Genomic DNA, 27297 nt, shown 5'->3' on the forward strand with positions numbered 1-27297 from the left:
TCCTGGCTTCGGATCAGCACGGTGCGCCGGCCGCAACGCGCTACCACGGCGGCCATTGGATGGTGAACCAACGGCAAAAGGAAAACCTTTCTCTCTGTCTCTCTCTTACTGTCCACTCTGCCTGTCAAAAAATAAAATTAAAAAAAAATAGAAAAAAAGAAAAAGTTTGTGCAAAAATGGAATTAAAAGGTGTTTATTTGGGGGGGGGGGCAAAAGTTTTTGAAATTCATGCATAGCTATTTCCAAATACACATTTTCCATGGTCTTTTTGAAGACCCATCTTATAGCTGACATTTTTAAGAGTGCTGAAGGAATTACAGAATACTTAGATAAACAAGAGACATATGAGCTCTCGGGTTGGAGAACTCAATACGGTTAATATGCCAGTGTTCCCCATGCAGACCAAGTGTGGGAGGACGTGGAGCTGGACATAATATCTAATGTCTGTTGTGTATACGAGGGTGCCTCAATTACTTTATTAAAACCAATTGAAAAATAAGTATATTTAGTGCAAAACAATGTTGAAATCCATGCATTGTGCTTTTGCAATATATTTTCCATGAGGTGTCTGAAGACCCTTTGTATAGGAGCATTTAGAATAATGTTGATTAGATATAAAATATGGTTACTGATTCTTCTCCTCCTCAATGTCATTATATTAACCTGTGCTGTGATATTTCCAAACAAGAAAACATTATGTTGCCTCCTATCGCATATTGAGAGGAAATTAAAAACAGTGGAGGAGGAATAAACTCAGATGAGAGACGATGCACTTTCTCTTCCCCTAAATCTAAAACGAGGGTTATTATTTTATATGCAAAGATATAAAAAATTGTACTTTCTACACACTTTGCGGTGGAAAACTAATGCCTCCGTGAGATATTGTATTTGGAACCAACTTAATAACCTCCCCAGGCACAGGGACAAAGAAAGGCTTTTAGTAGGGGGAAAGGGTGAGTGAAAGATACAGGGATACAACTAGGGAGGGAAACTGAAATCAGAAAAATAAAGATGGAAATAAGAATAGAAACAGGAAACAGAAACACTTTGATCAGGGAACAGAGAAGTAGATTCTGTGCCTATCTCAGGCTGTGACCATCTGTGCCAACCAGGTGTTAAAGGTGTTAATTAATGTGGGCCTCTTTTCTCCCCATACCTTAACCAAATCTGCTAACCACTTGGAAAACCCATTCATTTGGCTTTTTCCCCTGCCGGCTCCCCACCAGAGCCAAAGGAGAAGGCAAGAGACTGGAGCCCTGCACGGTGGGTGACACCTCAGGTCAGGAGTGTGGTCCCTGGGGTTCCTGCCCTGGGCAGAGCTGAGGTGTGTGAGGTCTGTGTGGCCCTGCATTCATGTCCTGGGATCCTGTGGTTCTGAGAAATACTGAAGTCTGTATTGTATTTTCCTTCACGTGCAGTTACATTGAGGGTCACTATATGTGATTCGGGGCTATGCTTTCCCAACCTAGTGCTTTTTCCCCCCTTCACTTTAGCTTTTGAGGAATTGCAAGAATAATCAGACCCACTGCATTGATTGTAGGGGAACGTGGCCCATCGTCCCCTCTCCCCCCCTCTCCTGTTAGGTAAGCAGAGAACGGGCAAGAAAATACTAAACCTGTTCTTTGCAGAGAAAAGCAACATATACTCGTGTTCACAAACTATGTCAAAGCTAAACTGCAGCGAATGTGTTTGGCTGAGGCCGTGGTGCGTGCCCCGCCATTCTGCACAAGCAACACTCCCCGTGCAGCTGCAAAGTTCAGACTTGCACCCAGAAGCCCCTGTTCGAGTAGCTTTTCCGATTGCTGGATGGATAAGCATGTTAGAGGGTTTTGAAGCTGAAGCCACTTAATCTCCTAAACTTCAGTGCATTGAAAGAACCCAGAAGAGAAAACGCTGTGTGAGACGGCTTTGATGAATTGGGGCAAGCTTCCATTCCTAAAGACTGTTCAAAGGCTTACTTAACCTTGGGAATTCGAGCTGACCCGAAATCACCTATCAACTTAACTCGCATTTATTTGGCGATTTAGTTAAAAATACTTGTACAACCAATGGGATCCTCTAATAAGAGCAATATGTCTACTCCAGTCTCCACAATAATAGACGGTGACTCAAGTAATAGAAGTTGTTTTCACAACTTCAGTGAATTCTAGCCTCCCTGTAGATCTGTTCCTTCTAATATGATATTTTCCCCTCATTTCTCACAAGGCAATTTGGATGAAGAACAAAACTGAAAAGAAGGGGGGGAAAAACCACGGGCAAGCTGTAGGGCAAGTGGAAATGCTATGTTCGAGGTTAATGAAAAATGTTTGGGGGAGCAAGGTTAGTGGGAAAGGAGGGAGCAGAGAGGCCGGCATGGCATTGGCTGAGAAACTGGGGCCTGCCACAGCCAGCCCAGCTGGCGTGGGCAACCTCTGCAGCGTGTGCTAATGCCAAAGTTGGGAGACACAGGGCCCGGATTATGAGCAGTGACTAACATCATAAACGTAGCAATTCTCAAATGCCAGATCCTTGTGCAAAGCAGTTGGATGGAGAAATGCTGGAGCCTTTAAAAGCTCCCTTTCACTTTCTGGTTTCATTTTTTTTTTTTTCCTTTTTCTTCTTCGTTTTTTTTTTTTTTAACTTCATGCAGAACTAATTTTATACACTGTTCATTTGATTTGAAAATGCCAGCGTCTGGGGTATCATTAAAGAGCGTTATTGAGGGAGCCACTCTTGGCAAAGCATCCCGCTTAGAATGTTTCGTTCTGATGCCCCTGCGGCGTTAACACTTGGGAAGTACACAGTGTACCTCGATTTACCTAATGCCTGTCCTCTACCTTGGGCCCTAGTGGGCAGCTGCCCTTCGGCAGAGAGCTCTCTTCTCCTAGGTCAGGGAGCAGGGGGGAGGGGGTGTGTGTGTGCCTGGGGCCACATTACTTAAAGAATAGACGGAAATAGATTGTGAAAGGTCTGCCTCAATGTCCTATGACCAAAGCCTCTTGGAATTTCTTTGATTTCCAGTTGACATAAATTAGAATTACACAGGCGTGAAGGGTCCGCCCAAGAAAAGATCAGAGGAACTGCCAGGGGAGGGGGCGGCCTCCGTGTGATCCTATTGATTATCTGGCTGCCTTCAGGCCAGGGCCTCTGGGGAGCCTGACTAGTATTGATCCACACCATGAAAATAATCAAATTAATTCATTTCTCATCAAACTGCCATTGCCAAGACCTTTCTCCTCCCCTGCCTCCCGTCCCGAAGTTCTCAGCTGAGGAGCAGAACAGGTGACTCCGTCTCCTACATGCGCTCTGTTGCTCAGGACGAAATGAGCTCCTCATTTAAATGGCGGAGAGATTGTGCGGAATCAATTCCACGAGAAGCCAAGACCGAAAGCAAGTAACGGAGACCAGTCAGCTCTGCTTTTATGACCTGAAAATTTCAAGGGCCAAGTTTTGTGTGCCCAATTGAATGGGAAAACATTCAGGAAGAACTGACCACTGCGTTTTTCAGGAAGTAATTATGGTAAGAGAAAGCCTCAACAGCCCGACTATTTCTGTGGAGAAAATGGAGTTTTTATCAGCTTGCTTAGGAGTCATGGGCAGGAAAGCCCTATGGGGAAAATAATACCCGACTCTGTAACTAATATACAGAATAACTGGAAAAATCAGTTTAAGGGAAAAATAATTTGTGGGGCACTGTGTCCAGGGCCGTTTGGGTCGCGATTCAGCCATGAAACAAAGGGCGGACCTGCCGGGTCCCGCCGGCTTCCCTGCCACGGTTGCACAGCTGTTCCCAGGTTGCCCAGAGCCAAAATTTAAGATTGAAAATCGGTGCCGTATCAAATAAAATCAAGTGAAAAAGAAAACCTTCTGTGCTAACGAGGCAGGAGCGGGCTGACGCCGGCTGATGGCGCAGCCCCCTGTCCTGGGCCACATAGCCCATCACCCCAGCCAGCCGCAGTGCACGGAAGAACGCTGGGAGTGTGGCTCCGCCGCTAACATCTGAACTTAACGTCCTCCGCTTGAAGCATCAGCATGTTGTTCCTTTTGCTGATAGCGCAGTTTCTCCAGGTGATTTTCGCATAGGAGCACTTTAAAGCACATTTTTACAACCCTCTCCTGATTATTCCTGGTAACTGAAACAGGGAAGAACACATCAGCTGAAATTCAGGGCTCGACTCGCAGCCTCACTGTACCGCAGCGCCCGTCTTCTCTCCTCCCAGCCCTCCCCCGCGTGATGAACTGCGAAGAAGTGGAGGCAGGAAGTCCTTGGTGCACTTAAATAGGAAACCAAGAACCACTGGTGTGGAACCTTATGGAACAGCTGAATGGAGGAGCCCCGTACCCCGCCGCTACGATCTCAACGCCTGCATCTTCACTTGACTGTGACACCTTGGACACCCCGGTCTCCGGAAGCCTCAGATTCACCATCCGAAAAATGGGAAGAAAAATAACAACACTTGCCCCACAGGCTTGTTCCAAGGGGAAAGGAAATATTGCAATAAAAACACTTAGCCCAAAATCAGGCACACTAGGAAACACTCAATGTTAGCTACTATTAATCATTTGTCACTTTGTTTATCCAGGTTCCTGGTGTGTGGAATCTTATACTCCATGTATTAATCACCTGCTCCAACAGCTAATAATATTCCAGTGATGAATATAAACTCACATGCTAAGATCATAGAAAAACTCACCTGCTGGGGCAGGTGTGGTGGCATAGCAGGCCAAGCCTCTTCCTGCAATACCAGCATCCCATATGAATGCTGGTTTGAGACCCAGCTGCTCCACTTACAGTCCAGCTCCCTGCTAATGCGCCTGGGAGAGCAGCAGAGAATGGTGCAAGTACTTGGACCCCTTCACCCATCTGGAAGGCTTGGAAGAAGCTCCAGGCTCTTGGCTTCACTGGATGGAAGATCTCTGTCTTACCTTTCTCTGTAACCTTGCCTTTCAAATAATAAATGGAAAAAAAAAAATCTTGAGAAAAAACTAACCTCCTCAGACTCAGATAGAAATTCGTTTTTAAAAATTAATGAATTATTTATTGGTTGAAAGACAGAGAGAGATCTTCCATCTGCTTGTTTACTACCCAAATACCCGCAATAGCCAGGGCTGGTCCAGGTTGGAGCCAGGAACCTTGAACTCAATCTTGGGTCTCCCACGTGGCTGTCTGGCACGCAGCTCCTGGAGCCATCACCTGCTGCCTCTTAGGGAGCATTAGCAGGAAGTTGGGCCAGAAGCAGTGCCAGGACTCGAACACAGGGACTTCCATATGGGATGCAGAGTCCCAAACTGTGTCTTTTTTTAAAGATTTTTAAAAAATTTATTTGAAAGGTAGAGTTAGCGACAGTGAGAGGGAGAGATGGAGAAAGGTCTTCCATCTGCTGGTTCACTCCCCAAATGGCCACAACAGCCAGAGCTGCACCGATCTGAAGCCAGGAGCCAGGAGCTTCTTCTGGGTCTTCCCATGCGAATGCAGGGGCCCAAGGACTTGGGCCATCTTCTACTGCTTTCCCAGGCCACTGCAGAGAGCTGGATCAGAAGTGGAACAGCCAGAACTTGAACCCATGCCCATATGGGATGCTGGCGCCACAGGCGGAGGACTAACCTACTGCGCCACAGCACCAGCCCCCAAACCATGTCTTAACCACTGTTCCAGACACCCACCCCACAGGAAGCAATTCTTAAAAATAGTAGAATCGGATTTTTTCATTGTTACGACCTACTAAGCTACAGTCAGATTTATAGAAGAAAAAGAAACCTGGAGAGACCACTAACCACTAGCCCTTTCTTTCTGTTTGCTTCTTAAAAAAAAAAAAAGTAATACCTGTATAGACTCTTTTAAGGGAATGGGCTTACAAGTGGCCCCTTATGCTTAATTTGCTTCTGTTAAGAGATTGATATGTGGCGAAACTGTGTGTGTGTGTGTGTGTGTTCGGAGGGGGAAAGAGCCAACCATTCCCTGAATACCGAAGGGCAAATAAAGTAGTGTGTTGCTCACTGGAAGGCGCCCTGGAGCATCATTGTGCTGTAGTAAATAATCTCTTTGGAGCCCAGATTTGGCTTCCGTAATTACATGAAAGAATTAGGTTGTACGTTCTTATTAGTTTTCTAATTTAGAAATAGAAAAGGTAACAGCAATTTCTTAACAGAGCTCACGTTAGATCCCCGGACTCCTAAGCACCTGACTTCACCAGGCAAGAAGCAGGGATGACTGCGGTGGCCCAGGAGACCAGGGGGTTCCTGTAGGTGAGGCCGGGGCCGTCCTGCAGCCAGCTCTCAGGGCCGGCCTTGCTGTGTCTCCTGAAAATGTTGCTCCCATTGGCAAGTAGTTGGCCATGTAAGCCTCCCCCACAGCAGCCTCCTTTGAATTGTTTTCATATATTTTATTCCTTTATTCGAGCACTATCTATTGAGTGGCTTACCATGTTCCCATCACTGATAGGTGACAAGTCATAAGAAAAACCGTAAACAAGATGTGTGTGGTTCCCATCCTGTGGCCCCCACAGCTCCTGGGGGAGGCAGACAAGCAAACAGGAACTGTCATACTGCCGAACTGCTGTTTCAGGATTTTTTTAATGACATCCGAATTTTGTTTCTTCTGAACATCGTGTCCCTCGTTGGCTTTTCAGCTGCGACCCCCCCCCCCCAAGTCCTCTTTGTCAGCTGCAGCACTCTGAGATTTCAGAAAAGGATGGCCTTGGGCCAGTGGTGTTTGCTTTCACAGTCACAGTCGAGTTCCGTCCTCGCCATGCCGCAGGTCACCACTACCCCCTGTATCACCAAGTGCTGTGGCCACTTCTCCGTCCCCAGCCTGCTCCTTGTGGGGAACGCCTTCGTCACCACCGCTGGCTTGTCGGCCTTGCGTGTCTCCCTTCATTGCCTCTCCTGCATCCTCTCATCTGCAAACTGGGAACAATAGCAGCACCTGTCGCACCGGGGTCGGGAGAGGGCTCGCTGTGGTCGTTTGTGTAAGCTGCCTTTTAAGGAGTAAGTGGCTAATCCTAACTCTCACTCGTTGTGGTCGTTAATTCTTACTCCCATTACAATCCTTAGAACGTGGGGTCTGTGGTCCCTTCTAGTCTGTATAACAAGGACCTGCCACAGTGGCTGGTCCCTACTTACTAGTCGACAAATACATATTGGATGACAGATGGATGGATGGATGGATGGGTGGGTGGATGGATGGATGGGTGGGTGGGTGGATAGATGGTGTCTTTCATCCAAATTCTCTTGGAGCTGAGCAACCACATTCTTATTGCTTTGTTTATTTGACATCTGAAGATCGGGTTTGTAAAAGTATTGTGTACCTAACAGCAAGTTTGAAGACCATTAATGCTGCTGCCTCTTAATAATTGTCAAGATGGCAAAATTATCTGGACAGAGGGAAATACACAGATGAGAGAGGAGCTGATTGGGATTTCATGTGAGTTTCCTGTAGCTGGGGGCTCCTCAGGCCGGACGAAAGCTCCCAGGTTCAGGACAAATAAGACTCAGGCTTCCACTGTGTGGTGGGATATAGCATCCTTGAGAGTCCAACCCTGAAGCCATCTGACTTCTGTAGACTTCTCCTTCTGCAAACCAAAAATACTACTTACGTTCAGGCTTTTTTTTTTTTTTTTTGACAGGCAGAGTGGACAGTGAGAGAGAGAGAGAGAGAGAGAAAGATCTTCCTTTTGCCGTTGGTTCACCCTCCAATGGCCGCCGCGGTAGGCATGCTGCGTCCGGCGCACCGCGCTGATCTGATGGCAGGAGCCAGGTGCTTCTCCTGGTCTCCCATGCGGGTGCAGGGCCCAAGCACTTGGGCCATCCTCCACTGCACTCCCTGGCCACAGCAGAGAGCTGGCCTGGAAGAGGGGCAACCGGGACAGGATCGGTGCCCCGACCGGGACTAGAACCCGGTGTGCCGGCGCCACAAGGCGGAGGATTAGCCTAGTGAGCCGCGGCGCTGGCCCACGTTCAGGCTTTTTAATCTGCAGATTTACTGAGCACACTCAGGCAGAATAAACTTTTGCTAATCATAAATTTGTTTTAGGAAGCGGGTCAAATCTACAAAGTCTACCTAATGGAAACTGTGATTTGGAGAAAGGCATTCTTCCCTCGGGTGCCCACTCGGAGATGCCCTGGCCTTTATGAGCGAGAATAAAAACTGAAACCCAGAAAGCCAGTAGGCACCAAAGGAAGCAGGTTTTTTAGTTCAGAGAGTTGTCCCCGGATTATAATGTTCAGTTTAACTTCTCCAGCTGAATTTAGAAATGCCCAGATGTGTTCCATAAATACATTGCACTTCCCACTCACTTAGTGACAACATTGATTATCTTATTAGGGCTCGGTCTTTTTCCAAGAGTTGATCTTTTGATGAACCACTTAGAGCACCACAGATGACTCCCATCCACCTCCCCGTAGGTTTCTCCTTCATGGTGTCAGCGCACTGCATGTGAAATGCATCAATTTGGGTGATGGGTCAAGTCCACGGCCAGCGGTTTGTGGTCTCGGAATGTCCCAGGGTGTGGATAGAAAACCTTGCACTTGGCTTGAAACATCTCTCTTGGTGGAGGATCGCGTGGTGAGACAGGGAATGAGTATGTCACTGATTTTGCCGTGTGACAGTCTGGTTGTCGGACTTGCTGTCACACTAATCTCTAATTAGAGGCTTCTGGTTGGCGAGCCCCGATTCTCACCCAACACTGCAGGCATTTCTGTGATCCGCATCGTCCCAGGTTCCTCACTGCCTTCTCACTGTGCTAACTCAAGTGACTAGAAGAGTGCCCGTGTTAACAGGCAGCCTACATTTCCTGAGAAAGAGACAGCACGAAGCCAGGCCTGTTGAGATATTGACAAGAGCAGAGCTCTTCCAGATCCTCCCCATTCTGCAATGGAATGACCGCGTTTGACAAAGTTGACTGAATTGATGAGCCTGCCACTGTCGGGTTCATTGCATTCTCCATATCTGTCTCTTTCTATGCTTTCGGACTTTTACATGAGCTGGGCTGTTATTTTTCTTTTTCCCTCTTAGGGATTTGTGTGTCTCTGTGTGTGTGGAGGGGGTTGTCTTTTAGACTTTTTTTTTTTTTTCTTTTTTTGCCACCCAGAGTACCGTTTCTTACCTCTCTCTATATAAAAACATCCTGAGAGACCTCAGGTTACTGGTGTGAGGTTCATACACCAGGCACAGGGCACTAAAGTGTATCCTGTAATCAGCTGACTCCCACACTTGGCAGTGAGTTTTGGGCTCTAACGAGACACCTCATGTTTCTTCTTGAAATCAGATGAAATACCCCGCACGAGTGCCCCCTCCCACATCATGGTGCTCCCTAAGGAAGCACTGGGTCCCCGTGAGAACTTGCTTTAGGGGAATATCTCTTCCCTGCTCGTTGGCTGTGGGGGAGGGCCTGTGGCGGCCTCCTTCCTCTTTACCCAACCAGAGTTGTTAAGACTGGATGCTGGAGCAGAGGGACCCAGTCTGTTTTTACCCCAAGAATAGTCCTTGTGTGTCAGACAGTGATGGCTACTCACAAATGACGGGCCAGTAAGCTGCAGGACAAGCATTTCTGTTCTCCAGATCACGCGACTCAGAGTTGGTGAGGAAGGGCATTCTGGGAAGTGGGTAGGGGCTTGCTACCTTTGAATGAGGAGCTTAGTTCAGATCTTACCCTCCCAGTCCCTAGTACAGCAATCGAGTGGGCTCTTGGAAGCTTTTCGATCAGAGGCTGCAGACCGGCGGGTCTCAGCAGAGCCATGCATTGGAGGCTCCTGGGGAGTTTCAAAACTACTGTTGCCCAGGTCTCTCACCGCCAAGCTCCCCATATAACGGAAAAGATCTCCAGGTGATTGTAATGAGCGACTGAGTTGAGAATTACCACCTGAGGTTACTTAAGAAAATGCATATTATGAAAAAAATATACATGGATTTCAAACATGCTTTGCTCCCAAATAATCTTTTAATTCTCCGAATTTTTTGAAGTACCTTCATATTCTTGTCCCAGCTCTTGGTTGCAGGTGCAGTTCAATTCTACCCACATCAGTAAGCCTGCAGCCTGCATTTGTTCTCTGTGAGTGGCTGTGGGGTCCTTGGCAGAAGGCCTGGGTGCGACTGAGAGGAAGGGGGAACGAAGGGAAGAGGAGGCTGTGGATGGCAGAGCCGGACGGAGCAAGGTGCTAAGCTAGGAAGCTTCAGCTGGCCTCTGAAGAGCACGCTGAGGGAGACGGCAGGGGAGGCGCCAGATGTCTGGCTCCCAGCTCTAAGAGGAGGGAAACCCCAGCGAGTGTGGCCCAGCAGGGACGAGAGAAGTCCGGCTGCGAAGGGGGAGACAGGGAAGCATTATCTGCGCATGCAGGCGGAGAGCTGTGCGTGGTGTTGGCTGCACAGGGTCCTGGAAAAAATCAATGTGTCCTCTGCTCTTTTATTCTTTTCCTTCGTGTCTTATTTAAAAATATTTTAAACAGCACTTAGATGACTCATCTCATTTACATGCAAATTCGGGGTGTTACTAAAATTCACATTACCCTTATTTTAGCCTTTTTAGCATGAGCCCGTCATGGAGCTTGTGTGCACTCTTTGAAAGGGCAATGCGTCCCTTTGAAAATGTGTTGTGCCCCTGACGGTTGCTGGCTTGTGGTAAACAGGTTCCACGGCCACCCGGGACAGTTTCCCAGATGGCCGAGACGCTCACAGAGCGGAGGACTGCAGAGACCGCACTGGGCCCCTGGGCTGCCAGGAGTCAGCCTCTGGGGTGATTGGCAGTGAGTGACATTGCCCAGGGAGCCCCTGGAAGAGTGACAGGCCAGCATGAGGGCCTGAGTAAGGAGGCAGCAGCCGAGTGTGCGCTCTGGAACACCTTGCTCTGTCCACCTGCAGGCTCGGGGCTCTTTTTCTTGGTGCCTGTTTGGGACTTGAACTTGCATCCCCAGTACACAGGAGTTTGTTGAATGAGGCGGGGGACACACTGCATAGGCTACCGAGTCAAGGACTGCTTAGTTGTTTTAGTCTGGTTCATGAGCTGGTTTCCTTTCTCCGCTGCCTAGTGTGTTCTGTTTATTGCATATGATACACAGGCTCACACCCTCCCTGACCTTCCCAAGTCCATTTCAATGTCACTTCCAATGCTCCAACAGGTCAGGTGCCTACTGCAGGCTTCCTTCCAGGGCAGCCTGATCTTCCCCAAAAAGCACTCCCCCAACCCTGGCGTTGCCAGTGTCACTGCCCCTCTGCCCTGCCAAGTGACCAGATGCAGGGGGCAGGGACCTTGCCTGCCTTGCCCACCATTCTGCTTCCGGAAGACAGGCACCTGTTTCCTGGGAGGCACACGGAAGAAGCACAGTGCCAGTTTGGGGTTTAGGGGCAGTTGACCCTGCCAGAGGCCCCTTGCTGATGCGACAGCGTTTCTGGGCCTCGATCTCACGCAGGCGCAGCTGCACCTGCACCTGCCACCCGCGGAGAACCCCACAGGGAACCCTGCTGGCCGGGAGGCCACTTGCGGTTTTCCCTGCCACCGAGCCCCCATCTTGGGAAGATTGTCCAGGGCTGTGAAATGGATTCCTAGGCAAACAGCAATCTTTTGCATTGTTGATGTGCAGATAGGAGGGGCATGTCAGCGCTCACTGGACAGGTGATCAGCTGGAGCCATGTGGTTCCGCCCGGAAGCCAGGCTCCGAAATGAGATCCTGGCCACCATTGCCCAGGAGGCTGTGTGACCTTAAGTGAACCACTAACTGTCGGAGCCCCAGGGCAGTTACCCGCCTCCCATCCTCTCCTATCCTTTCTGCAATGGAGACTTTTATTTTGCCTTTATTGGTCATTAGGATTGAAAATTATTTTTCCCCCAAATATATTGGCAGAAGAAGCTGTGCTAAGAAGAAACACTTAACCAGTGGCTTCTTCAGCCAGTTTGATCAGAAATTATATTTGCTGAGCAGTCAGTGTCATCAAGGACATGAGTCCGGCCTAGGCTCACACTTGTCTGGAATTTTCTGGGGGAAGGTATTATTGATAAGGAGGTGAAGAAACACAATGGTGTAGATAAACTGGCAAAACAGAATCCCTGAGCTGGGAAAGGCTGAAGGTTCTTGCCTCTCCCTTCCATGGTGGCGGCGGCAGCGGCAGCATGGCGTGATTTACCTTAATTAGCATAGCAATTTGCTGCACATTTTCAAAAAGTGCTAATAGATGTTAACTCAAAATAGATTAAAATACCAGACAAATTGCTACTACCTTAAAAAGAGTTATAATAATTTTGAAAATGTAAATTATGGTTATGCAGTCTTGAGAGAGAACTATAAAATCCAATCTTTCTTATATTTAAAAAAAACCACGTGGCGCATGCTTTTTTCCCCCTTTAATCACAGTAATTTCGTCAAATGACACTGCTGCATATTTCTGTGGGAAGACACGCTGCATTTTTCAAATCTCCTGTGTAATAGAGGAGTTGCCATTGATAGTTTTGAGCAGGAAGAAAACAAATTGAGCACAGAAAACCAGGGATCGGGGAAATCTAAAAAGAAAAAAAAAACTTCCTCTTTCTGTTCCCTGTTTATAATGCATATATTTTATGAGTTGGAGCAGTGAACAGTTCTTTTCGTTCTAGCAAGTGGCGTTAAGCATGTCAGAATGTCTGCAGAGATGTGTCCGTAGGCCTAACAGTTTTCCACGATTTGGACTCTGGTGTTGTCTTCCCCGAACTCCTCGTCTCTGGCACTGGGGGAGTCTGTACAGAGAAGAGGTGAACTTCATTTGTACTTGTGAGGAGTATAAATGAACACAACTTGCAGTATGCAATGCATCGCATTTCGTGGCTGGGAGACGGTATTAGGAAAGGAGTCAGCTGCCCTTAGGGGGAGCACCCTGATTTCCAACTGGACAACCTTCACCCAGCCACTGCTGCTCAAATCGGGTACTTGCATGTTCCCTCTGCTTTGTTTTCTGGAATTTACAGAGCACAGTTAGCAATAGGATTGCTTGGAAGGCATGTCGTGTCCACAGAGCATTACTGGCGCCATTTTTCATCCGGCCCCACGCAACCAAACCCCAGGCTATTCTTACCTACCCCTGTGAAAGCCAAAGAATTAAAGCCCACCAGCCAAAGCCCTGCTACAGGTGTTCCTGACTGTATGCAACAGAAGCAGATCAATTTCACATTAGGGGAGCTGACAAAATAAATTAACCCCACCTGACAGTCTTTACGCAGTAAATCTGTATCTTCTTCTATCCAGATTGCTCAAGATAAATTGTATGCCTCTTCCTAGAAAACAGTTATCACAGGGGCTGGCGCCATGGTGCAGTGGGTTAATCCTCTACCTGCAGTGCTGGCATCCCATATGGGCGCCGGTTCTCGTCCCGGTTGCTCCTCTTCCAGTCCAGCTTTCTGCTGTGCCCTGGGAAAGCAGTAGAAGATGGCCCAAGTCCTTGGGCCTCTGCACCCACAAGGGAGACCAGGAGGAAGCTCCTGGCTTCAGATCAGCCCAGCTCCAGCCATTGCAGCTGTCTAGGGAGTGAACCAACGGAAGGAAGACCTTTTTCTCTGTCTCTCCCTCTCACTGTCTGTAACTCTACCTCTCAAATAAACAAACAGCACATAGAGAGATGTTCTGTTCCTATAACTTGGCTCCCCCAGCATGGGTGTTTGACTTCATGGTTAAGGCATAGTTTGGGACATCTGAGTTCCATGTCAGAGTCCCCAGGTTCTCCGCCTGTGTCGGGCTGCTGACTCCAGCTTCCTGTAATGCAGAGATTGGGTCTCTGCCACCCATGGGAGAGATGCAGATTGAGTCCCCAGTTCCTGGCTCCCACCTCCCTGGTTGGTGAATGGCACCAAAACAGGTAGAAGCACTCTCTCTGCTCTGTCTGGCCAGCTACCTAGCTAGCTAGCAGTTTTCACTGTCTCTCAAGTAAATAAATAAAAATTAAAAATAAATGAATGAATAAAAATCGTCTAAAACAAATTGCCTGTCAAGCCCAGAGACGAAACTTTGTAGAGGCTCATTTGTAGATTGGAAAAGAGAGCCGTCGTCCTCCTGGGGAGCTTAAATGTTTTCTTTCCCATTCTTTTCTCACCTGTATTTCGTTATTAGTTCAGTGGCTTGGGACTGCATTTACCTCCTTTGCAGTAGGACGCAGACTTTTCCAAGGATCTTCTCTGAGGAAATGACTTCAGCTGTCTCTTCGTGAAAGCCATGTCCTGTAGGTTATTTGGCAGGAGGTAACGTTGGTGATAGAAAAGGGAAGATTTCCTATGATACCTGTACTGTGTTATTAAGGAAAGTCCTGGTATCACCTTCCGAGAGCACTAAAATGGACTGGATTCTTCTTGTATATGAATTTTTAGAGGAAGTTCTAAGCATTACTTCTTGCCCTATTTTATGTTTTATTTTGAATATGACTATTATCAGGTTTTGTTTTTGAAATATCTGGTAAGTGGAACGATATTGATCAGCACTCAACGTGTCATTATCTCTTGGCGTTCAATGACTGTTTACTGAGTGCCAGCTGCAGTGACAGCAGCCACTCTCCAAGAAACTTTTGTGTCAGTCACCGTGCTAGGCACATTATTATATCACTCCTTTTAACAATCGTATGACATAAGTGCTTTTATCCTGATCTTACAGTTGGAGAAACCAAACCTTAAAGAAACAAAGCGAAAGCAGGAATCGCACCTGTTTCTTGTTGGCTCCCATGTCTATGGAATGAGCCACAGTTGCCATGTTCCTCCTCTGCTTTGGGCAGAGCTTGCTCATGTTGAAGTTGAAGGCAATCTGTCTGCAGGGACTTTTATCCAGGTGGAAGAGGTGGGGAAGTGACGAGACGCATGGATGCTGCGTGAGCACGCTCAGAGGACAGACCTTGCTGGTGCCCTCCCCCCCAGCGTGGGAGCACAGAGAATGGCTAACCCAGCCTTAGGGGGAGACAGAATTACTTCGGGAAGGCTTTTCTTGAAAAGGGATGCTGAGATGAATGGAAATTCCTCAGGAACCTATTGGTCTTCGTACTTCATGTTGGCAGTGTCTGGCTTTGCCTTGTTCTTGGATTTCTGGATTTTATTTGTAGTCTGTTGTTGTCTTATCATTCATTCACTAATAACCATGCTGGGCTCATGGATACAAAAATTTTCATAGTTCTTGTAAATCTTATATTGGGGCAGGAAAACAGATATTAAACAGGGCAATTAGGAACTAACTTGATAGTATAATAGACTGTGAAGGAAAAGTAGTCAGAGTTGGAAGAGTGGATGACCTGGAACCTTAATTTGGGGCGGGGAACAGACAAGGGACAGTGGTCAGGCTTCTCTAAGAAAATGCCATTGTTGCGAAGAACTCAAAAACGAGTAGGAAATATGTACACATGAGGAGAGGGGTTGTATGGGAAAAGGGAGTAAAGAGAATTGCAGGTGAACAGAATTGCACGTTCAAAGTTTCTGAGACCAGAAGGAAACTGGATGGGTCGATAAACTGAAATAAGGCCAATTGACTGAATTGTGTTCTGTTACAAGCTGCATGAATTCAAACAAGACCTACAGAATACCTTTACATGTTTTAAAAGGTATATTGCTTAACACATCTTAAAACCACCGTTTTAATCATATGCTCAACTCTTACTTGTTGTATCTGTTTTTTAATCCAAAACATTTTTTGTTGCTTTTGAAAACAAAGTGTTATATATCACAGCTATATCACAAAAAAGAACTAACTTCATGCCTTGGTTGAATTTGGAATAGAAGTTGATTTAAATATCAGCAAGTCTTGAATAGTGAAGTGTTCTGACAAAAAGTATCATCAGCGCAGTATTGAAATATCCACTCTCAATTGTAAAATAAAGGATTAATATATGCCATGGTTTTCCAGGCCAGCTCCAGATACTTTCTAATTTTGGAAAAGTGCAGGCAACTGAACTTCACGATTATCATACTTCGAAGCAGGCTTTCAAAGCAAATAGCAAGGGTTTGATGTTGTTTTAGGTTGCTCCTGGTGGTCCTGATCTTTTTAAATAATGGACATTAAGAGGGAGGCTGGGAACGTGTAATACAAGTAGCTTCTTTCAGACTAGCTTACTCAGTATAAATGAAATATTGATGTATTTGAAAATGCCCAAGAGTTCAATAAAGGTTTTAAATAAAGCTACCTAAAAGTTGTGGTTCTTAGGTTAATCATTTATTTATCTAAAGGATGAAGGAAGCTGTCTACTTCTGTGATATGAACTGCAATCAGCTTAAAAATAATTGACAAATTAATCCCTTCACAGCACAGCAATTGTAAAGGTGTTAGTTTTAATTAGGCCTGTCTGATTGCCTTGTCTAATCAAGAATCAAGGTGGTATCTTTGATGGTTAAGGTCTATTGGGGCCATCCCTGACCTGCCAGCCATGTATGTTTTAATTATTGATTCCTCACTTTTCAGCCCTTCCCACAAAGGGACGTGAAGTTTGCAATCCCTTAGCATTTACAGGGAAGAAAAAAAAATAAACATTTTCCCCAGCACTTCTGTCTGGAATCCCGTGTAGCCTTTCCCGATTCTACAGTTTGCATCCAAACAGGCTGTCAGATGGATGAGGAAGTCGAATGTGTATTGGGATGCTATTGTTCTGCTTTCTCACCTCCCCAGCGCCAGATTTGCAGTGGACGTTGTTAAGAGCTTGACAAATCACTGTCATTTATGCTTTAGGAAACACATTTGATTTCTTTATATCATGTCTTTAAAAAAAGACAAAAATCCCCAAGGGCAGATGTAGCACTGGGAAGTCAGAGAGGTTAGACCAAAGGGGACACAGATCTCGCAGAACATTTCCTCGTGGTGTTTGCAAAGAAGGCGAGAGCTCGTGCGCCATCGGAATGAAGTGTAGCACACACAGGAGCAGGGGCAGCCGCTGGGCCTGGTGGTCCCTGAGTGTGATGCTGGTTCTTCTTTGCTTGCAGGTCAACGAAGTGACGGTGGAGCAGCTGGTGCAGCAGTACCCCCACATCACCTTCAGCACTGTCCTGCAGGACTGCAAGAGAACCCTGGAGAGAGCCTACCAGATGGGCTGGACCCCCAACATGTCGGCCGCCTCCTCCTAGCACCCCTGCCCACCAGGATTATGTCCACCAGGACCATTCAGCAGGCCAGAGGGGAGTTGTAGTTTTGGGGTGGGAGTCTCTCAAATGGTTTTAACTGTCACCTCTCTGCGTGTGTACCAGAGTGTGTATATTTGTGTCTCGTTTGCCTACTGCACAGCATAAGCCCACATGTTCCTTGTTCCTGAGTGAGCTGGCCTTTTTTTTTTCTGAACATTTACAAATCATGAAAGCCACAGACATTTTCATTTTTAAGTTCGAAGGCTTATTTCTCTTAAAAAAAAAGATTTTTAATATACAATCAACAAATTGGGTGGATTATTGTGAGTGTCTATTTACCGACACTTGGAGGTGCCCAAAAAAGAAGGCCACTTTTTTGATGGGGTAGAAATGTGCACTTGCCATGGGGAGGCCACAGTCAATGGGTTGATGCACTCATTGGAAGCCTGTAATCCAAGTACATGTAGTTATGCTCTCTCTCGCACTCGCTCTCGCTCTCTCTCTCTCTCTCTCTCTCTCTCTTTCTCACATACACACCCCAGGTCAGCTTCCTCCTGGATCATTTCCTGAGGAAGGGGCCTTCCTCCAGGCAGCTGAGGGAATGTGTCAGCCACTGTGGCTCTGCCTAGCTCTGTGGAGCCACAGGTGACCAACTTGGTATCTGGTGGGTGACTTGGGGACTTGAGAGAAGAAAGCCTTTTTTAAATTTTTTATATGGAGGCAACAATCTGAACTCCCCTGGCCAGCTCGCAAAGTTAATTATTCATTATTCTACAAATGCATTCTGTTGAGTATTAAATATTTTAGTTGGTTTTACGTTAACATTGTGTTAGCTTTTATTTCATAGATAGTAACTGGTTGGGATGTATTTTGATGATATTTGGCACTAATCTTAGCATTATCCACTTCGAAGCCACCAACGTAACTACTGGTGTGCAGGTTTAATAAAAACTACAGATCATTTCATTGTTTTGTTCATTTTGGGAATTATGAAAGTATATTTCTGAGATTCGGGGGTAGTCACATTAGTCAAAGATTAATAAACGAGCTATAAGTAGACAATCTTTCTATTGAATTTTTGTTCTTTTGCTTTGCTTTGGTTTGGGGACAGGTTGTGTTGGATATATGCATGTTATTTTTTGAGTAGTTCTTATGCTACTGCAAAGATCTATTGCTAGCTAGTGTATGAGTTAAGAAAAATTAGAAAAATCTGTTCATTAAGGTTCCGTTTACAATTGTCCTTGTTTTATTGGATTGTGGGCTTTCAGTTAAGACAATACCTATCAGTAAATGAATATATGTCTTGATTTCATACATATTTACAATAAATTCATGGTAGGGACTGGGGCTCAAATAATCTTTCCTGCATCTAGATTTATAATCAAGACAGCAGGGAGCCTTTTTAAGTCAAAGAGTGATTATCTTTCACTGTAGAACTAGAGATAAAATCCTGACTTGTGAATTTGCTATTTATTCTTCCCTGGTGTGGACATAACTGTTAGTTGGTCTTAAACAGATAAACTGATTTGAGTGTTGTTTTAAGTCCCAATGTTACTAATAGGATCCATCCATAACAAACCATAGATAGCTTTACATTTGAATGCCATGGACATATTTGTGATGACTTTTTTTGGTAAACACCTGTTTCCTTTGATTACGTCAACATGTTGTTGATGTGGCATTTTGTTTTTGTTTTTGTTTTTAAATCCCAATCAGTTAAGAAAATCTAGTCAGTAAGACTCCGAATATTTTTCCCATAACTAAATGGATTCCTAATTTAATTTGAAGGGAGTAAAATTGTATCCAAAAAAAGCTGTTTGTCATTAATCAACTGTGATTCTTCCTTACATGTTGAACAACCGTATCATTTTCATATCCATTTCTCCACCACCAAGATATCTTATTTCACAATGTTTTAACTGATTTTAACCCAAAACTAATTTATAAGACAGTATGTATAGTAATAGTAGCTTTTGAGTGAAGAAACAAAAGTTTAATTTTTATATATGTCACACTATATTTTACATAGTTAAAAAGAGACAAAAGAAGGGAGAGCCACCTGTGACATACATGGTACCATTTCAGTTCAAAGTTGTAATAATCTTTGGCGTGCTATACTTTGGGTGTCAAATGGTTTCTGAGTGTCTAACAGATATTCTTTTTATGCTGCATTGTTCGAGTCTGAAGCGCAGCACTGTAACATGCTTTAGCTGGGGGGTGGGGGTGGGGACTTGCACTTACTCTCCCAAATGTTGACTAATTCCAGAAAGCCTGATGCACCATAACCTGGAAACGTGCTTTGGTACATTCGTAGAAATCTGTAGGAAATCTCATATCCAAGCCTCAAAGCAGAAATCGCAAAACACAGCCAGGAAAAGCATCCCTCCCCCCACCCCCCACCCGCCCCTGTCCCCGGGTGAGCCTGCGTTGGTTGTTGAATGTGCTCTCATTAGATGCTTTGAAATGAGGCTTTCAATAAATTTCTGGGCAATATAGTTTCCTTTTTTTTTTAAGCTTAGAATGTCATAAATACATGTGAACACATTTAATGCAGGGCTTTTTATCCTCTCCAAAATGTCAACAGTATTTTCAGAATAAAGACTATGAAATATATTGCTGTAGTGGAAAATTCTGGTCCTTTGTCTTTAATGTCTTTTTGAGTGGATAAAGAAAATTCACCCGGTTTGTAGTTTCTATATTTCCGTGAATCTTTTGACCTTGCAATGGATTGCAATAAAAGAGAAACAAAAGACTGTGTCTGTGTTTTATTTTAGAGACAATAAGCGGCTTCCCTGATGCGGGTTGGGTGTGATGTGGGCAATGGGCTGTATCGTTGTGTTTCTCTGCACACTTAGGTAGCTTTGCCTGACCCAGAATAGTAAATTAGGCAGGCTTTCGGAGGTTCTGATTTGGCCAATGATTGCCAAGACAAGATTAAACCCTCTGTTAGAGACACAGCGAACAAGGGCTTTATTCCCCAGCCTCAGTGACTGGGCGCTCTCTGTTCCTTCCTCTCTAACATGCTCTGTCCCCAACAAAACCTCGCTATCTTGCAAAAAATAAAAAATTAAAACCTCAAGGTGTAAATAAATGAATTGTTTAGAATCCCATTCCCTAAATAGTCACTGCTTTCTTTAGCTATGATTCAATTTTCCAAAAGCAAATAAATAAAGGAAACATGTATTGAGTGCCATGTATATGCCAGGCACTGGAGATTCAAAGGTAATTTAAACTCATTCACCCCCACCTGCAAGTGGCCCATAACCCCACAGATGTACTGATATGCGTAATTATGGGCAGCACCCTTAGACGCAGGCAGCAGCTTTGGGATGGGAGAGCTTCATGGGGACAGGGCTGTTAATAAGGGGGGAAGGAGTAGAAGAGATTTACCAAACTTACCATGCACAGAGAAAGGCAGACAACGTGGAAAAATGGGTAAAGGCATGCAAAGGCACAAGGGAATGAGAAAGCGGGACAAGTTCAAGGTTAACAGTGATAGAAGAGGGCCTGCTATGTAGGGACAGCAGGTAGAAAACACTCGAGAAAAGCAATGGCAAATCATCTCATGGCCTGCTCAGAGCACTGGCCACTGTAGGAAAGATCAGGTCTGCTGGCCAAGTCTTACCTTTCAACAAGTAGAAGTGTTTTCCATTCTGCTAATAGGGTAGCCTGGAGGGCCTGAAAGATTTTCTGCTGGGTATCATCTACAATTGTTCATTAAAGTTGTTTTTAAATTCTTTGGAATGACTGGATGTTCCTATAAGAAAGCAAAAGGAAGCCCTTATGTGCAGGACCTGAGTGGGAACAGCAGTCCAGAACATTGGGTCAACAAAGGGTGGCTCCTGGGCCAGATGTGGCCGGATGCCTGCAAATCACGTTTTGTTGGGACTCAGCCACACCATTGATTAAGATATTCTCCGTGGCTGAGTTCATACTACAACAGCATTGCTGAACAGAAGGCCACGTGCTCCACGAAGTTTAAAATACTTACAGCAGGTTAAGCCACCACCTGGGACGCCAACATCTCCTATCAGTGCTAGTATGAGTCCTGGCTCCACCACTTCCCATCTAGCTTCCTGCTAATGTGCCTGGGAAGGTAATGGATGATGGCATAAGTACCTGGGTCCCTGCCACCCTTGTGGGAGACCCGGATGGGGTTCTAGGTCCCAGACTTTGGGCTCGGCCTAGGCCCGGCTATTGCAGCCATTTGGAGAGTGAGTGAACCAGTAAATGGAAGATTTCTCCTCTCTTTCTCTCTTTCTCTCTTTCTCTCTTTCTCTCTTTCTCTCTTTCTCTCTCTCTCTTTGTGTGTGTCCCTCTCTGTCACTTTGCCTTTCAAATGAATTAGTTAACATTTTTTACAAAATGTGGAAAATGGAACTAAAATAATTTTATGCTTCAAAAAAGATATTTACAAGCTGGCCTTTCACGGAGAGAGTTTAGGGAGCTCAGCCTGGAGGAGTGGTTCTGCACGGGTGGAAACTTGTCAGAAAGGCACATTCTAGAACCTCGCCCCAGACCTACCCACTCTGGACCTCAGGGAGTCAGACCCACCTCTGCATTGCTGCAGATCTTCCCGGGGGTTCCCCCACAGCCAAGCAGAGGTACAGCAAACAGTTAGTCATCAACCCAGAGTCCATCTCACGTGAAGCCTGGAATCCAGCAAGGCTAGGTATTTTTGAAGAACAGTGAATAAAACCAAACCAAACCAGACAAACAGAAAGAAGAGGCAGAAAGTAAGAAAAAGGACTGTTGTAAGCCTTGGCTATTTGAGGATTTTGTTTTATTAGTAATTGGCTGACACTCACATGGGTATAGTGGCTGAACCCACCCTGTTTGCTCAATATGTGGTGCTGATAATTGTATTTTTAGAGGAGTCACGTCAGCAATGCTTGTGTCTGACAAAAGCGAATCAAAGTGATCCCTGGGGAAGGATGCCCTCCATCCAGGTCTCAAAGGAAACCTCACAGATGCAGGACCAGAAAATCCAAACTCGCCATCTAAAATCACACAGGAAAAAGCAAATAGTCAGGCATTAGTAGCATTAAGTGTCAATAGAAACAACACACAGGACACCCATGTCCTGCAAGGCTTCAAGATTAAATTTGCAGCTGTGTAACAAAAAATAAATGTTTGATGTAAAAAGCTGTTTCAGAGAAGTGTAAGAGGGGCCAGCATTGTGGTGCAGTGGATTAAGCCGCCACCTGTGATGCCAGCATCCCATATGAGCACTAGGTTGAGTCCCAACCGCTCTACCTCCCAGCCAGCTCCCTGCTAATGTGTCTGGGAAGGAAGCAGAAGATGGGCCAGGTATATGGACCCCTGCCACCCACATTGAGACCTGGATGGAGCTCCATGCTCCTGGCTCTGGCTTGGCCCATTCCTGCCCTTTATAGCCATTTAGAGAGTGAACTAGCAGATAAAAGATTCTCTCTCTCCCTCTCTTTCCCCTCCTCTGTAACCCTGCCATTTAAATACATAAATAACTCTTTTAACAAAAGATATGTATAAGAGAAAAATCACTAAAAATGAATGGATACACTTCTAAAAGAACTAGGTAGAATTTTTGGAAATGAAAAGTACAATAACAAAATTATAATGGAAGACTTGAATAGCTCATGAAATGCATGGGGAGGGAGAGTTCATTAATTGAAAGATAGGGAGCCAAAAGTTCATGGAAACTGCATATTGTGAAGCAGCTTTGCAGAGAGTTCAAAAATTGTTTTGCACCAAAATAAACTTTTCTTTGATTCCATTTCCCAGGAACCTTATGAAGTACCTTCGTAGACTTCAGTAAAGTAAAAACAGAACTGGAAAAAAAAAATGGTGCTTTTCTTCTGAATGGATGATTTCCATATTAAGACAGATGGAGTATGGTTTGAGACTTTACAATATCTCATCTTGCAGAAGAAAAAAATAGAATAGGCGAAAGGCAATGGTTAAAGAGATAACGGAATTTCCACTGGTTTGTGGAAATGAATGTAAAAAAAGGTTTTGGGGCCGGCGCAGTGGCTTAACAGGCTAATCCTCCGCCTTGCGGCGCCGGCACACCGGGTTCTAGTCCCAGTTGGGGCGCCGGATTCTATCCCAGTTGCCCCTCTTCCAGGCCAGCTCTCTGCTATGGCCCGGGAAGGCAGTGGAGGATGGCCCAAGTGCTTGGGCCCTGCACCCGCATGGGAGACCAGGAGAAGCACCTGCCTCCTGGCTTCGGATCAGCGCGATGAGCCGGCCGCAGCAGCCATTGGAGGGTGAACCAACGGCAAAAAGGAAGACCTTTCTCTCTCTCTCTCTCTCTCTCACTATCCACTCTGCCTGTCAAAAATAAAAATAAAAAAATAAATTAAAAAAAAACGTTTTGGAGGAGAATATCAGAAGTTCAGTTTGGGATAGATTCATTTTGAGATGGAGATGTTTAATGGACATCCAAGCGAGTGCACTGAGTATGCAGCTAAAAATGTGAGTTCAAGCAACTGGCATTGTGGTGCAACAGGTTAAGCCACCATCTGCAACACCAGCATCCCACATGAGCACAGGTTACAGTCCTGGCTGCTCCATTTCATCCAGATCCCTGCCAATATGCCTGGACAACAGCAGAACATGACCCAAGTCCTTGGGCCCCTGCACCCATGTGGGAGACCCAGATTGAATTTCAGCCTCTTGCCTTTAGCGTGGATCAGCCCTGGCTGTTGCAGTCACTTGGTGAGTGAACCAGCGGATGGAAGATTCTGTCTCTACCTACTTCACTCCCTTTCTCCTTCTCTCTCTCTCACTGTCTCTTCCTCTTTCTGTAACTCTGCCTTTCAAATAAATAGGGACAGGGAGAGACAAAGAGAAAGGTCCTCCATCTGCTGGTTCACTCCCCAGATGGCTGTAACAGCTGGAGCTGCGCCAGTCCAAAGCCAGGAGCCAGGAGCTTCTTCCAGGTCTCCCAGTGGGTGCAGGGGCCCAAGGACCTGGGCCATCTTCTACTGCTTTCCCAGGCCACAGCAGAGAGCTGGATAAGAAGTGGAGCAGCTGGTACTTGAACCGGCGCCCATATGGTGTGCCGGCACTGCAGGCAGAGGATTAACCTGTGCCACAGCACCAGCCCTAGTAAATTAATCTTTAAAAAGAAACAGAACTGTGAATTCAGTTCACAGGAGTGGGATATTGATGGCAAACAGATGGCATTGAAAGCCATGATGCTGTCTGAAATCATCACCTGTGGCCATCAGCCAGAAGTTTGGGTCGAGAAGCAGGATGTCTAAGGACTGTGCCTTTGGATACTCTGCAACCTGGAAGCTGGGGAGATGACAATTCACTGAAGGTAAGGAAGGATTCATCTGAGAGGGAGGAGGAGAATCGGGAGTGTAAGAAATGAAATTTATTAGCTAATCTCACTCACGGACATAATGCAAACCTCCTTCACAAACTACCTGCAAGCTGAATGACCAAAGTAAGTTTAACACATTGTCTTGGTCTGCTTCTGCTACTGTAACAAATCGCCACCCACAGCCATTCATAAAGAACAGAAATCTGTTTTTCACCGTTTCGGAAACTGAGAAGTTCAAGATCAAGACACCAGAAAAGCTTGATGTCTCTGCTTCCAAGATGGCACCTTGCATGCTGTGTCCTCATTTGATAGAAGGCCGAAGGGCGGGAAGAGCCTGAGTAGTTCGCTCCAGCCCTTTTATACAGCTCTAATCTCAACCACTAGTACTCACCCATTAGTACTGCTGTGTCGGGAAATTAAGTTTCAGCACGCATTTTGGAAGGGACCCCGTCATCCAAACTACAGCACGCAATAACAGATTAAAGTGAAAAATGCATGTATGGATTTCTCATTAGAGACAATAAAATCAAATCTGAGAAAAGTCAATATCCATTAATGATAATCTTGGCAAATGAAAATATCCTAAACCAGGCATGGGATAGGACCTATACCAAAAACATCGAAAAATCACTTCACATGGAAACATTAGAATGATTCTCTCTGGCCCCCAGACAAGAATGTTTACCATTATTACTACTTCTGTTTGACATGGTAATTGGGGAACTAAACCAGCAGAGAAAGATTTAAAAATAAAAAAGCAAAATAGTGTGAACCAGATGGAAAAAATAAACTCTGAATTATGTATCGCCAACAGGAATACCTATAGACAATCAAAACCCAAAGGAATATGCAAATTAGATTAATAAAAGTTTAAAAGATATCAAATATACTACTCATTTACATTTCTATGCAATGATGTAGAAAAACGTACCTTCAAAAGCTATGTTTTATGAAAGCAATGAATTTATAAAGTAGCATGACTTTTATGAGTAAATTACATACAACTATGTTGAAAAACAAAAGAAAATATAGAGAGCTAGAATGTCCACGGCTAGGAAGTCTCCATAGCCTACAGGTTATCTTGGGAAACAGTTCTCCATGGCCCCCTTGTATTTCTGCATGTCTTACAAGCTGAACTTCTTGCCACTTTTGCCCTGCGTTGCCTTTTCAAGGTTGGTTCCATGGCGAATAGCCTTGGAAGATGCAGTGTCTCCCTCCAGAGACTGTTTCACTGTGCAGTACAAAATGTTCACATTTCCTGGGCTCAGTGTTCCTCTCCTGGAACACACCCCATTGCACATTCAGGCATCACCCCACCCCCTCTTCATAGTTCCTGGTTGGAACGAGGGCTTCAGAAAGTGCACGAGACCATGCTGATACGTGGCTACTGCCATTTCCGGAAGAGCTAAGTCCTTTGTCTCTGACCCAGGAGTCTTGTGTGTTCCACCAGCATCCCTGAAACACTGTCAGCTGACTTGCAAATTTGCAAGTGGAGTAAAATCTCGATCTTTCACAGTTCTTTTTTTTTTCTTTTTTTTTTTTTGACAGGCAGAGTGGACAGTGAGAGAGACAGAGAGAAAGGTCTTCCTTTTGCCGTTGGTTCACCCTCTAATGGCCGCCGCGGTAGCGCACTGCGGCCGGCGCACCGCGCTGATCCGATGGCAGGAGCCAGGTGCTTCTCTTGGTCTCCCATGGGGTGCAGGACCCAAGGACTTGGGCCATCCTCCACTGCACTCCCTGGCCACAGCAGAGAGCTGGCCTGGAAGAGGGGCAACCGGGACAGAATCCGGTGCCCCGACTGGGACTAGAACCCAGTGTGCCGGCGCCGCTAGGCGGAGGATTAGCCTAGTGAGCCATGGCACTGGCCGATCTTTCACAGTTCTTACAATAACAGCTCTCCCTGAACCTATCTACTAATATCATGCATTTACAAACAAAATCCTGGTAAGATTTTTTTAAATCAAACTTAACAAGATCTTTCTTACACAGGAGCAAATGGTTAAGAATAGTCAAATCAGGCCATCGCTGTGGCTCACTTGGCTAATACTCTGCCTGCTGCGCTGGCATCCCACAATGGAGAAAGCTGAGCTGATCCGAAGCCAGGAGCCAGGAGCTGCTTTCCCAGGCCATAGCAGAGAGCTGGATCGAAATAGGAGGAGCCAGGACTCGAACTGGCTCCCATATGGGATGTTGGCACTGTAGGCTGGGGCTTTAACCTGCTGCGCCACAGCACTGGCCCCAAGAATAATCAAATCACATTTAAGGAGCACAATGCTAGAACTTGCCCTACCAGTTATTAAGACTTACTAGAAATCTATAATAATTAACCATAGTAATTAAGACAGTATGGAAAGGGTTTAGGGATAAATAACCAATGGAGCAAATTTGACAGCTACAAAACATATTCAACCAGTGTATTACAGAGGTGATGACTCTTAGAGACACTTGAATGAAAAAAGCAAGCACTAGGAGAATACATAACAGCTCTATACCATTTTATAAAACCCCCAAAAAGAGCAAAATTTAACAATTTATTATTTAGGAGCACAAGTGCATTGAGGAAAAGGAAAATGGAATGACCATGAAGTTTCAGAATGGTTGCTGCTTTGCAGATTGGAGACCCACACAAAAGGTTTCCACCAGATCTGTAGGTTCTGCCTCATAAGCTGAAGGATGGCTTCCCCTGTATTTGATTTATTAATATTAAATGTATATTTTCATAACATGTAAAATGTATAGCAGTAATATGTAATGCAACATTGTACATGGATATAACATATATGTAACGAATTATTTTACATCAAATTTAACGTTTAAATGAAAAGTTTTTCTTTTTAATTTTGTCCATTTATTGGAAAGGCCGAATGACAGACACAGAGATATCTCCCGTCCAGTGGTTTACCCCCAAATGCCCACCACAGCCAGGACTCAGCCAGGTGAAAGCCAGGAGCCTGGAACTAATCCAGGTCC

At 45.4% G+C, this 27297-nt stretch overlaps 1 protein-coding gene across 1 annotated transcript in view; it reads left to right on the forward strand.

The window, feature by feature from the left end:
* The window catches only part of FBXL17 (F-box and leucine rich repeat protein 17), a 553738-nt gene extending 533978 nt beyond the window's left edge, over positions 1 to 19760 (forward strand). The window contains exon 9 of the mRNA XM_062212315.1: positions 16878 to 19760. Coding sequence (XP_062068299.1) covers positions 16878 to 17018 — 141 coding nt within the window. The 3' untranslated portion in view covers positions 17019 to 19760. The remainder of the gene's footprint in view (positions 1 to 16877) is intronic.
* Positions 19761 to 27297: the final 7537 nt, after the last annotated feature.

Source organism: Lepus europaeus, chromosome 15 (assembly GCF_033115175.1).
Source record: "Lepus europaeus isolate LE1 chromosome 15, mLepTim1.pri, whole genome shotgun sequence".
NCBI lineage: Eukaryota > Metazoa > Chordata > Mammalia > Lagomorpha > Leporidae > Lepus > Lepus europaeus.